This window comes from Macrobrachium rosenbergii, chromosome 20 (genome assembly GCF_040412425.1).
Source record: "Macrobrachium rosenbergii isolate ZJJX-2024 chromosome 20, ASM4041242v1, whole genome shotgun sequence".
Taxonomy (NCBI): domain Eukaryota; kingdom Metazoa; phylum Arthropoda; class Malacostraca; order Decapoda; family Palaemonidae; genus Macrobrachium; species Macrobrachium rosenbergii.
This window is the reverse complement of record NC_089760.1, coordinates 33,189,025-33,202,500: the sequence shown is the minus strand read 5'-3', so window position 1 is coordinate 33,202,500 and position 13,476 is coordinate 33,189,025. Positions and strand designations below refer to the sequence as shown.

The following is a 13,476-nucleotide window of genomic DNA, read 5'->3' as shown; positions in this document are numbered from 1 at the left end:
GAAAATCTATGCGCCGAAGATAATGTAATTTTCCGCTAGTGTCTCCATATTGAAATGAGGGTTTCAGTAGTTGCATTAACAATCTATTAAATGCATGTGCTTATTTTTACAGAATATTTGACATTCTAATCTAGTTTAGAGAATTACAATGAGGGCGGAAAACTTTATGATGTACGTCAGAGAGATTTAATGGATACTTAATAATAAGATTTTACTTTTCCCTTTTTCACTGATGAATAAATTCCCTGCACAAGCAACTTCTAACATGCTCTGGCGTCTGATTTATTTCTTAATCATAAGTTGAAAATTCCAGTTTTTACTTTTTCCGATAGTTTTCAATGACATCCCGTGATTAGTATTGTTCTATTCCTGTCTCCCACATTTTATCGAATTCTTCATCTAAATATTCATGATGACAATTTCTCACGGTTTCAGATACAAGACAAGAAGATGCGAATGTCTGTATGAACACGAAAAATACCTCTAATGCATGTTTAATATTATTGAAAATGTCTGAAAAGGTTGCAAACTAAAATCTCTGATCTATCAGCACTTGAAGCTTGGAAAGGCAAACAGTAGTATATCTGGAAAGGCTTACACAATGAAAGTGGTTCAGTGCACTTGCATGAAAACGAAATTCATCTTTAAATGACGTATTTTATTCTCTGACAATCTCAGTGTGGTAAGACTAACCGGTTCTTGTACCTGAGAGGAGTTCCATTTAATAAATAACTCAATTCTCACTTCAAACTTGGGCAGTCTTGCGCTCCGTTGTAAGGTCACTGTCCATTGTTTATTCCCTATTCATTACTTTTAGCATTACCCTCCAGAAGTTCTTGACCGTCTGTGACCTGTAATCTTTAACCCATTTCAAACCGTTTCAGAGGTTATCCAATTTGATCAGTCCTTCTAACTTCTCACTTCGAAAATGCTGACTTCTCTGCCTTTAACATTTCCTGAATCATGTAGCCTTTCTTCTTCATCTTCTTCTTCTTCTTCTGAGAGAGAGAGAGAGAGAGAGAGAGAGAGAGAGAGAGAGAGAGAGAGAGAGAGAGAGAGAGGGTGGGAGGTGGGGGGACCTCATGTATTTCAGCCTAGAGAGGAAATTATACGAAAAAGTTGCACGACAAATCTCCAAGAGTAATTGGCCATGTATGAGCAAGTTTAGTACCCATATTTGTTGCAGTGGAGCCGCGTGCAATTCTAGTTGCTTCATTATCACTTATTCCTGGAAAGCCATAGCCCTTTTCATAGTAGGTGTATTGCAAAACGTTCGTATGTTAAGGGAAGGACAATACATAAGTAAATAAAAGTTAAAGCTGTCTGACAGGAAATTTACTATAAGTCTGAATTTCCTTGTGAAATGGGAGAATAAAATTAAGGCAATGAATTTGGCCTAGTACCTTGTTTTGAGATATGGGCTGGCATGTTGTCAAAGGGATTTAATAGCTATATTCGAGCTAGATACTTGTAACGCATTTACAAACACCCCAACTAATTCATTTTCTTATATAATTTTTCCCGATTTTCAAATCAAACATCAGAGTTTTTTGGTGAGCTTGTACATTCCAATTTGATGTTCCAATGATTTTTCTTGAGTTAATTCCAATTTAGTTTTTCCGTTTTAGTTTTCTGTAAAAGGAAACTATTGTGCCGGCTTTGTCTGCCCGTCCGCACTTTTCCTGTCCACCTTCAGATCTTAAAAACTACTGAAGATAGAAGGCTGCAAATTGGTATGTTGATCTTCCACCCTCCAACCATCAAACACCAATTTACAGCCCTCTAGCCTCAGTAGTATTTTTAAAATTTTATTTAAGGTTAAAGTTAGCCATAATCGTGCTTCTGGCAACGATATAGGATAGGCCACCACTAGCCCGTGGTTAAAGTTTCATGGGCCGCGGCTCATACAGCATTATACCGAGACCACCGAAAGACAGATCTATTTTCGGTGGACTTGATTATGCGCTGTAGCGGCTGTACAGAAAATTCAATTGCGTCGAAGAAACTTCGGCGCATTTTTTACTTTTCTACTCTTGGCATGAGTGTGTAATTCACGTCGAAGTTGCTTGCAGCAGATCCCTTCCGGAAAATGAAGGAAGAAGCTAATTTTAAGAGATCAATGGCACCTGAGCAGTTGATTTAATCAGTTTGCACTTGGTTAAGACGTTCATCTTAAACCAAGCGTAAACAACATTTGCTCTGATTATCATGTACTTATAAATTCCAACTCATAAGAGGCATTGTGTTAATTTCGACTTACTGATTATACTTTTTCACAGCCGCAAAACTAATCATACTTTATAAGACATAATACATAAACAAAGATAATTTTAGGATAATTTCACTTGTTTCAGATAATATTTTACCACCGTTGGAACAGAGTCTTCTGTTAACAGATGTGTAAGCCAGCATCGTCCTGGAAAAATTTACTCGAAGTGGCGGTTTTTCCTAAGAGTGATTACTCTGATTTAGACCGCCGTCGGAAGGAAGACTCCATGCTTGGCAGAAAGCCAAATGCTGTATTTCAATTGAGACCGTCCACTGTCATGCTTATTGAGCTTCTTGGAATAAGGCGTGATAGTCGTGTTCGGAAAATGTCAGCATTTTTTTGCTTCTGTTTCACACTCACGGTACAAAAGATCTGTGTGTGTGTGCGTTATCTGTGTATATACTGTATATATATATATATATATATATATATATATATATATATATATATATATATATATATATGTGTGTGTGTGTGTGTGTGTGTGTGTGTGTGTGTGTGTGTGAAACAGGTAAACCCCTTATGGATGCTGGACCTCAAAGTTTTAAGGAAAATTACATTTTTAAAGCACCAGCACTAATGTCATGTTTATTTCCCATCAGCTGTTTATCAATTTCTTTTTCCAATTTAACAACAATTTTACAATTTTTTTCCACATATGGGCTTTCTTTCTTGTGGAAACTTGGGGGCAAACTAATGGCCCCACCGGCTTGTTCTTTAATATGGGCGAACACCATAAGTAGTAATAACAGACAATAATGATGATGATGATGAAAAAAACAGAACACCATTAGCTGGAACATTAATCTCTCTCAACAGGAGACAAAATGGGACACTGACCTAAATGGCTAAACATATAATTTAGCTGCTAACGACAACATCGAAAATCGTCAGATTGTTACAGTCACAACAACAACAACAACAACAAGAGAGAGAGAGAGAGAGAGAGAGAGAGAGAGAGAGAGAGAGAGAGAGAGAGAGAGAGAGAGAGAGAGAAATTTTCAAACGTATGTGACTGTAATAGGAAGGGATATACAGAAATATCTCATTCTTAATCAAATGCAACAGAGAGAGAGAGAGAAATTTTCAAAAGTATGTGACTGTAATAAAATAATTTTTAACAACTGTAATAAATAATTTTTAAAAATATCTCATTCTTAACCAAACGCAACTGAGAGAGAGAGAGAGAGAGAGAGAGAGAGAGAGAGAGAGAGAGAGAGAGAGAGAGAGAGAGAGAGAGAGAGAGATTTTTAATCGAATGTAACAGATGGAAAGAGGAATAAAGAAATTATGTAATATTACAAATATATTTCATTCTTAATCAACTGAGAGAGAGAGAGAGAGAGAGAGAGAGAGAGAGAGAGAGAGAGAGAGAGAGAGAGAGAGAGAGAGAGAGAGAGAGAGCCGAAAAATCCAGCCAGCCAACGTAGGCCCTCCATCTCCTTGCCAGGCCCTAGCTCTACGCGAGGCCACAGAGGACACTTCACCATAACGGAAATTATATCACAGTTCCTGACCATTCCTTCCCCAGGCTCTACAAGCCCTGGCTGGCTGGCTGGCTGGTCACCTCCCAACCCCCTTACTCACCCCTTCCCCCTCTTTACCTCCATATTTCCTCATCCAGTTCTCCTTCCGTTCTCCCATATATATTCTTCCTGCAACTTTATGCTGGCGCGATTTCCCTCCTTGTAATTGCTTTTTCTTGTTACGAGATGTAATAGGTGGACACATTTTTTCTGTGTTACATTTTCCGAATAATCTTAATGTCCACTTGATGTTTGGCTTATTTAGTTATTCTGAAGAAGTTTTTACCCAGCTATTATAATATTAAATGGTTTTACAGCATATTTCACAACCTATGAATGGTTCTCGTTGTCATTAATTATACAACCTATATGGGAAAATATTATTGGTAAAGAATAAGATTTAAGTAAGATTTGAGTAAAAAGAGCATATTTTACTACCTGTAAATGGTTCACAATGTCATTAACTATATAACTTATTTGGAGAAATATTATTGGCAAAACATAAGATTTAATGTCAGACTGCAATGTCGACGCGGAATCCCCTATTTTCTGCAATAAGTAAAGGGCGGAAGAGAGCTGATGATTTCGATTTCGTCTCTAGACCGCAGCGAAAGAAAGAAAGAAGAAGAAGAAGAAGAAGAAGAAGAAGAATAAGAGAGAGAGAGAGAGAGAGAGAGAGAGAGAGAGAGAGAGAGAGAGAGAGAGAGCTAGCGGACGACAGACTGCTTGTCTAAAGGCCGGCGCTGATGATATAGCCTGTCGGACACATCCCACCTCTCCGCCAAAAAACGGGCCGTTCACAACTCGCCAACGAAATCTGCATGACAACCAAAAATTCCCCGGCTGAAATTCGCGGTTCTAGAATGCATCGTCTTCCCCTTTTTATGATCGAGCTTTAATTTGGTTAGAGTGGCTCTCAGGCACGTTTTCATTTCCTCTCCCCACTTTTTTTTTTTCTTCTCGAGGGCACGAGCATAAAATCGTAAAGGGAAGAAGTAAAGAACTCGAGAAAAGAAGGAGAAAGGAGGGAAAAGGATAAGGAGAGGAGTAATAGATAAAGATAGCCTTACAGAGGAGATAAAAGAATGAAGAGAAATAGTTTGAGGTTCTCGACCAGAATGTGAGATTGCAGGAATATTCTTTCAAGGAAGGAACGGTATGAGTAAAGGGAGGAACTCTATGATCTCATGTAAAGGAAACGATGCACAGATAAAACTGAATCACCTAAACCTACAAGTCAAGAAAGGGCATGAGGCTTGCCATCTAATCCATGAAGGCTGACTAAGAACCGAAGAGTTCTAACTTTCTGGAGCCATGTTGTCTATATACATACATACATATACATATATATAAATATATATACATTATATATATATAATATTTAATAAACATATATATAATTATATATATATATAATTAATATATATATATATATATATATATATATATATATATATATATATATTTATATATATATATATATATATATATATATATATATATATATATATATATATATATATATATATATATAGCAGCAGGATTAGTAACCAGTTGAAGGTGCTGTCGTTACTAATATAATTTATATTCTAAAACTTATCTAAATGCTGTAACATCGAAGGTCCGCCTTAGTTCAAGGCACGTAACCTGAAGGTTGCCTGCTTTTACAATTTGAGTACATTCTCTTCTCTTAAGTATTGCTGGAAAAGCTAAGGCAACGACAGTTAGTTAAATATTGCTAGTCTTCACATTCCAACCAATAATTTTTAGTTTTTTGTAACGGAAAACTATTGAGATGGCTTTTTGTCTGTCCGCCCTCAGATCTTAAAGACTACTGAGGCTAGAGGGCTGCAAATTGGTATGTTGATCATCCACCTTCCAATCATCAAACATACGAAATTGCAGCACTCTAGCCCCAGTAGTTTTTATTTTATTTAAAGTTATAGTTAGCCATGATTAGTGCGTCTGGCACCGCTATAGGTGCCAACAACACAGGCCACCACTGGGCTGTGACGGAAAGTTTCATGGGCAGCGGCCGAGAGTCTAATGGGCAGTGGCTGGGAGTTTCATAGAGCATTATACCCTGTACAGAAAACTCGACTGTGCCGAAGAAACTTCGGAGCATTTTTTGTTTTTATTAATATAGCTTTCTTCAGAACGCAAGCAGTAATGACCAAAGACTCAGGTGATGTGAATACTTAATCATTTCCAGATTATAGGTAAAAGAATATCTCATGGAGAAAATCACTACAGAAACGCAGGTCTCGAGAATCTGCTTATTATATTTTGTAACATCCTAAGGAGATACTCTTCCTCTTTCTTCTTTCTGTGTATCTTTACCCACTTCTATGTGGGGTCGATGTTTCTGACAGCTTTCCTCCATCTGGCTCGGTCAAACACATCGTCCTCTGACAATTGTTTGTCTCAAATCTTCTTTTACAACTTCCATCCACCTTCGCTTGGGTCTTCCTCTTGCTCTCCCACCAGGCACCTCCATCTGCAACACTCTCCTCCCAACATATGTCCCTGAATTTCCTGAATGGTTTTGGTACACACGACAAATTATTATTTTCCAGATCTGAAGTCATATAAGACACACAGTGCCTCAAGATTCTTTCACATTACAGGCTACAAACAGTAAACTTTCGGTAGGTCACCATTATGTGGTGACTAGGTAAAACTAGTTGTAATCTTATCAACTATAAAGAGCAATTTCTCCGACGTTGATTTATACAACCTTCTACGACTCATGATCCTTCTTCAAAATGGATTACAAAATAAAGAGTCTTTCTCTCTATATAACATCACTTTGACCTCATACTTGGCGTACTAATGAGGTAATATACTTTTTTTATCAAAGTTTGCAATATATAACAAAGGATTTTCTTCACATTGTGAACGCCCACGAGTATACAAAGTATCTTCTTTTAATTTCACCAAAGACTTAAGTTTGAAAGCCAGGTTTTTTGCAACCTTTCTGTCTTAATGGCTCTTTCAAATCCGGAGTTATTAAATATGGCGGTTTTTATGCCAACCTCACTATCACATTACTTAATGCTGTCACAATCATACGATAATCATTCATTATATATTCATTAAACAGAGCATCATTATACTAACAGTACAAAAAGCTTTCACCTTTCTGTTGATTAATTCCTTTACAATAACATTCAAACTTGGCATTAATAATGAAATACAAATTACTGACGAGCTTCCTCTAGAAATAAACAGACCATCGACATCCTTGTGTTCAAACTTCAACTTCAAATTTTTCTCTAAATATTCATCAGCAACACTTCATGAAGTGAGAGGCAATATATCAACGGCTTACCGTTTGCCAATCAAGTAGTGCATAAGAGAGAGAGAGAGAGAGAGAGAGAGAGAGAGAGAGAGAGAGAGAGAGAGAGAGAGAGAGAGAGAGAGAGAGAGTTGCATGATGTAATAAATATAACGAGAGAAAAACAATTAAAATAGGGGAAAAAGCTGACAAACGAGAGAGAGAGAGAGAGTTGCATGATGTAATAAATATAACGAGAGAAAAACAATTAAAATAGGGGAAAAAGCTGAGAGAGCATTTAATAAACATGGGTAGAAGAAAAGCAATTAAAAAAGGGAAAAAGCTGATAGGAGAAAAGCTGACAAACGAGAGAGAGAGAGAGAGAGAGAGAGAGCATTTAATAAACATGGCTAGAGTAAAGCAATTAAAAAAACGGGGAAAAAGCTGAAGAGAGAGAGAGAGAGAGAGAGAGAGAGAGAGAGAGAGAGAGAGAGAGAGCTACCCTCCACAACCGAACGGGATTGGCGGAGCCGTGCAGTCTCTTAAATGGTCCTTTGAAGGTTTGCCGCGTCCCATTTATTATTTTCTTGGAGCACACTCCAGACGCAGATTTTATTTATTTATTTATTTTTTTTTACACGTGCGCGGATTCTCTTTAAGATGGAAACAGCATTTTCTTCCGTTTTTGCATCGGGCTATTTAACAACACCACGGCCTTCAGCTCTCAGTCCTTCGCAATGGATAAAACAGTTCATCGGGTGGTTGGTCAGAAGTATAAATATACATCTTCACAGCATACAATATATATGTATATATATATATCTGTGTGTGTACATTATATATATATACATTATATATATATATATATATATATATATATATATATATATATATATATATATATATATATATACATGTGTGTACATTATATATTACACATATATAGTACAGTACATATATATACATATAATTATATACACACATGTAATTCTTTGCCCAACCAAAGTGTACAGCATACAGATACACACACACACACACACACACACCCACACCTCGTTGAAGATGAAATAAAACGAACGGAGTATCGCGCAAGAAAATTTTTATTTTTCACAACCAAAGAAAAGGTACCAAAATATTTTCGCCTTTTTAGTTTCTTTGTTTTTTTTTTAGGGGGACGGATGACTGTTACGCAAAGGACGGGTATCTGCGAGAAAAAGATCTTAATTGAATGATACGCCCACATAAAAACTATATGGAGCAGTTAGCATATGAAAGAGCTTGTTAAGTAAATACGAAACAAAATTCCGGACGGGGAGACCACCGCCATTTGTTCGGACGCGCGTACAAGGTCGTAAGCCGCGAAAGATGAGTCTGAAGTCCTGCCTTGCCTTCCATACCAAATGAATGTTTGTGTGTATACAAGAAGGCATTCAAATACATACATACATACATACATACACACACATATAAATATATATTATATATATAAATATATATGTATACATACATACATATGTACATATATACATATACATACATATATATATATATATATATATATATATATATATATATATATATATATATATATATATATATATATATATATATATATATATATACATACATATATATACATATATATACATATATAATTATATATTATTCTCATCGCTGTCATCATTATGAAGCATGAACATTTAAAAACAGATTCATCTTAAATAAGTTCTCAATCCATTGCAATAACAATAACATAACAGGGAAAACATTTTCATGTCACCCTGCAAGGACTGTCAGAGATGCAAATGAATGTCTCTTTCATTAAATTAAATAGCGAAACTACGTGAAAATAATTCCCATTATTTCTTGGTCGCATCGGCTGTGGTGAACAAAAAGGACTTAGCAGTGGAATGCAAATGAGTAAGTCTCGCCAAAGAGGCTCAACTGCATGGGATTAAAATCATGATGAATTCACTCGAGCAACCGCCTTTTCAGTTTGTGAAAATCACTTAATCTAACTGCGTTCGCTATCTAATGAAGGCATATTCTATAATGACTAATTACCAAGTCCTTAACAGCCTCTAAGATCCTCTGGAAGACACTAAGTCTTAAGCTACAAAATATCGACGACCTGTCTACTCTGAAGATGAATCGCTATACCACTCCTACCGTTTGTTTCTATGCTTTGTTTATCGGAGAAAATCGCTCGAGAACGTTAATCAGCTCTCCCTGGGCTATATCTGATGTAACCTATTAGGTTTGCTTGCTATAAAATGTTGCCTTATTCTCCACTTCTGAATTCTGAGCAAGATAGGAAAACATCCTACCCAGAAGCTGAGCGTTGTTAATGATTTCGTTTTTTATCTGGATGCACCAATCATGAAATAAATTCTCTCCACACTGGCTACATAATCAATCGGTTAAGTATCAACAGCTCATTGCTTCTTCAGCTCCTCACTGGTTACATTTTATAAAAATGTACGAGGAGATATCATAAGAATATACAATAAGAGATAATCAAAATCCATGAGCGTAATCACAAAATCGAGTTGTTGTTTCTTCGGAAACATGAAATGGAATTTGTGAAAAGTTCGGGCTTCTGTAACATATTACACGGAGGACCATGAGAAATACAGCTAACTAGCAGGAAAAATACTTAAGTTTTATGCACTTCGCAATGCCATCAACATAGAAGCAAGACTTCCATCCGCAACCCCAAATTCCAACTCTCCCGCTAACACTGCAACACAGGCCTCCACGACGAAATGCTGTGGGCAAACTGTAATCAGCAAGCTCCCACTAGCCCGTAATGACAATAAAACATAAAAAGAAAAATGAAAAAAAAAAAGCTCCCTGGTTATCAACTTGGAACAAAAGGGTCCCTCGTGATGAATCGCACAACGTGAGAGCGCCTGGATCCTCCTCAATCAGACTGTGCCATCAATTCGAGTTTGGCAGAGATTCAAAATTTGGGATTGAGGAGAGTTTACGTAACTTCACAGACAACGTTGTTTATGCTTTTCAATGATTTATTATTATTATCAAGATGATGCTGAAGATGGTTTGGGATAGTGTTGGCGCTGTCATTATATTTATTATATGATGAAAAACCAGGATTTCCACCATTCATCATACTCTTATTTTCGAATCGGTCTCCATTTCGAATGAGTTGGACAGCAGCATTAAAAGCTATAACAAACCTGATGTATTAAGCTTTAAATATTAGTCAGATAAAAAAATGCAACTACATTCATAATAATCGATAAAATTTGAAAATCTAAGCTCTGTGAATATTTTAAAGAAAGCGATTTTAAAGATCTCTTTGAGAAAAATACATTCAAAATCCGCACGAGCAAACGATAGACGAAGAAATGAAAAACGAGAAATGAAAAGGGAAACAATAAAAAAAAAATGAGAAAAATAATAACAAGAACTAACCTTGTGGGACAAGCCTGATCATTGCAGTTGAGGATGACAGGTATGGGTCTTGCTGTGTGGTCGCAAAGGTCGTCCGATACCCGGCGTCCATTGCCTTGCTGAACGCACACTGCGGAGAGCATCTGGTATCCTGGAGAACGAAGGGAATGCAATATAAATTTTAGGCAGAAGGCCAGGTGCTGGGACCTATGAGGTCATTCAGCGCTTGAAAGGGAAACACATTAAAAAGGTCTGAAAGTTGTAAGCACCATGAAACAATTGTTAGGAGAGGGTGGAAAGTAAGATGGATGAAAGAGAATATGAACGGAATTACAGTAAAAGGAATGACAGCGGTTGCAGCTAGCTGCCGAAGGGACGCTGCAAAGAAACTTGAGTAATGCCTCCAGCGCACCGTGTGGGTGCACTGACGACACTAACCTACTACGGAATCTCTCTGTGGGTTATTTTCTATTAAAAAAGGGGGGGAATACAAATAGGGGCGATTTTCGTGTTAATGCGTTTTATATTATTTATATAAGGATGGCTATTCCTCTACGTATTTCTTAATATCATGGGATGGGTGAGAAAAGTGAGCTTTATATGAGAAAATATGGAATTTTTGCTTCTAAAACTTTAAAATCAAGCTCTGAAACACGAAGGAAACTGAATCAGAGAAATATGTAGCCCATAATTCGCCACCGGGATATATCACAGAAATATGGAAGAGAATTTCAATGACAAATACTTTCTGAGTTTTTCTTTCTGCAATAACCTTGAAAACGAAAGCTAGTACGAATACTTTATTAAGAAAATACAACAAAGATTAACAAGTGAGGTAGTTAACCATGAAAAAACCAGATCTCAGCCAGGTACATGCACGAAAAACTTGATTGTATTGTTCTTTATAAACTAATGAGACTAAATTACTTGCTCTGCTGACTGTTTAGTTGTTAAAAGAAGTAGCTTCATTAGAGTTTCTTCCTTAACTAAACTAAAAAAAAAACAAAAAAAAAAAAAAACAAAACTTGACAGGTAGAACCGGGAATAGCATCCATAGGCCCAAAAGTAGCTCTTCAAATCTCACCACCTGAAAGTGAGGACATTGTACCAATTGACAAAAACCCTTTAAGTTTATTTGTGATACCAAAAACCACCATCTGAAGTTATCATGGATCCGAAAATCAACGCCAACAGTGTGGCCGAATTGCATGATTGTGGCCATTTTCCATGCAGAGTGATCAATTGCTTGCCATTAGGCTGCATTTTTCTCAGTTTCAGGCAAAAGTCCAATTAATAAAACAAACTGTCTAATCACATAAAGGAGCCGAGTGACTGAAATAGGTGTGACTTTATTTTGCTTTACCTCCTCCACAGGTAGCCGAGCAGGGTCCGTTGGCACGCTTATCCCAATAGTAGGTGGGTTTGTTGCAAGTACTTCCGTCTCCACCGCAGACACCACACGCGTCAACCCTCTTCCGTGACCCTAACCTCAGGTCACAGCCAACTGTCTGTAAACCAGAAACGAAAAACAAAAAATTATAGTTGTATATACACAGGGAGCCGTCAAATCAAAGCACAATGTCATTATCATGACAGCATAGAACAAGAGAAAATATTATTCTAGATCAAATACGAAACTCTCTTAATAACAATGCAATAATTTTTAAGGTAGTTTTGCAAAATATCTCATTATCATATGAAAAATAAAGAAAAAAATAAAAATTTTTATTATAATTGGCGATTCAGTACAATATAATAATAATAATAATAATAATAATAATAATAATAATAATAATAATAATAATAATAATTATCGCTGATAATTATTGACAAGCAAATCTCCGCTGTCTCTTTAAGCTAAGATCATTCTTGTTTCCCTACCAAAAAAAATACATAATCGCTCCTTAACATATTTTCAAATTCTGGAACTAGAGCACAAAACACATGTTCATCTGTTTATACTGAACAGATTATTGTTCTTTCAGTTCTCAAGGTACAACAAAATGTGTTTATTGCCGAAAGCCATAAGCTATTGTATGCACTTTGAAAAGAATTGTGCGTATTATTGAAAATCTTCTCAAACGAACAACAGTGGGTTTAATAATGAAAAGGAATTTCTGATTACATAGTTACACCGTTTTCATTCCTCACTATATTAACTAAATATATATTAGAATAAGGAAACAGAACGCTCTATCCGTGCATATGTCACGTCAAAACATTTTTGATCAAATCTCATTTTCAGCTGCTTTGAAAAAAATTCTTCCTACGCCTACACTTCAAAGAGAATCTCATTCCGGTGAAAGTGCTGCTTATATATCCCGATATATACAACACCACGATACTGAACATATGTAAAACGATTGTAGCGCCGTCTTGAAAAGCTACTCTTCCAGTTTCCGAGGACACATTTGCCATCCAAAAACCCTTTTTATCTTTCGCGAAAGAGAATAGCATAGAGCGTTGAACATAAGACGCCGCAAAGGGGTGTGCTATAAATTTCCCGAAGCCTCTCTGAGATTCCATCAAATCAAAGACCGAGAAGAGATCCTTCCCCGGAAGCGAAAGGGATCGAGGAGTGATAGAGCTCATGCAAATCAAATAACAAAACGGCGATGAAAGAATACGATTCTCCAACACAGCACTCGCCGTCTGTCATAAAAGAGGTTGCGTCGGCTTTACGTGATGCATACAAACTCCCCCCCCCCTCCGACCCTCCAACACTCCCCAACTGCATTTATGCAATCGGAGGGAGAGGCTGCTGCATCTGGGTGAGATATGCAGTAGTGGTGGTGGTCCAGCTTTACTCAACAGCAGTCATGAGAGAGAGAGAGAGAGAGAGAGAGAGAGAGAGAGAGAGAGAGAGAGAGAGAGAGAGAGAGAGAGAGAGAAATGTTAATTCTTATTCAAGGGGATCACGTAGAATGTCTGGCGAGGACTAAACTTGTGATATTCTCATTACCATAACTAAGAATACCCAGGCCCGA

General features: G+C 36.9%; 1 protein-coding gene across 1 annotated transcript in view; it reads right to left on the bottom strand.

Moving 5' to 3' along the window:
- Positions 1-13,476, bottom strand: part of LOC136848959 (protein madd-4-like) — a 616,220-nt gene that overhangs the window by 63,285 nt on the left and 539,459 nt on the right. The window contains exons 6-7 of the mRNA XM_067121770.1: positions 11,853-11,997; positions 10,511-10,640 (exon numbers count right to left, since the gene is read on the bottom strand). Coding sequence (XP_066977871.1) covers positions 10,511-10,640; positions 11,853-11,997 — 275 coding nt within the window. The remainder of the gene's footprint in view (positions 1-10,510; positions 10,641-11,852; positions 11,998-13,476) is intronic.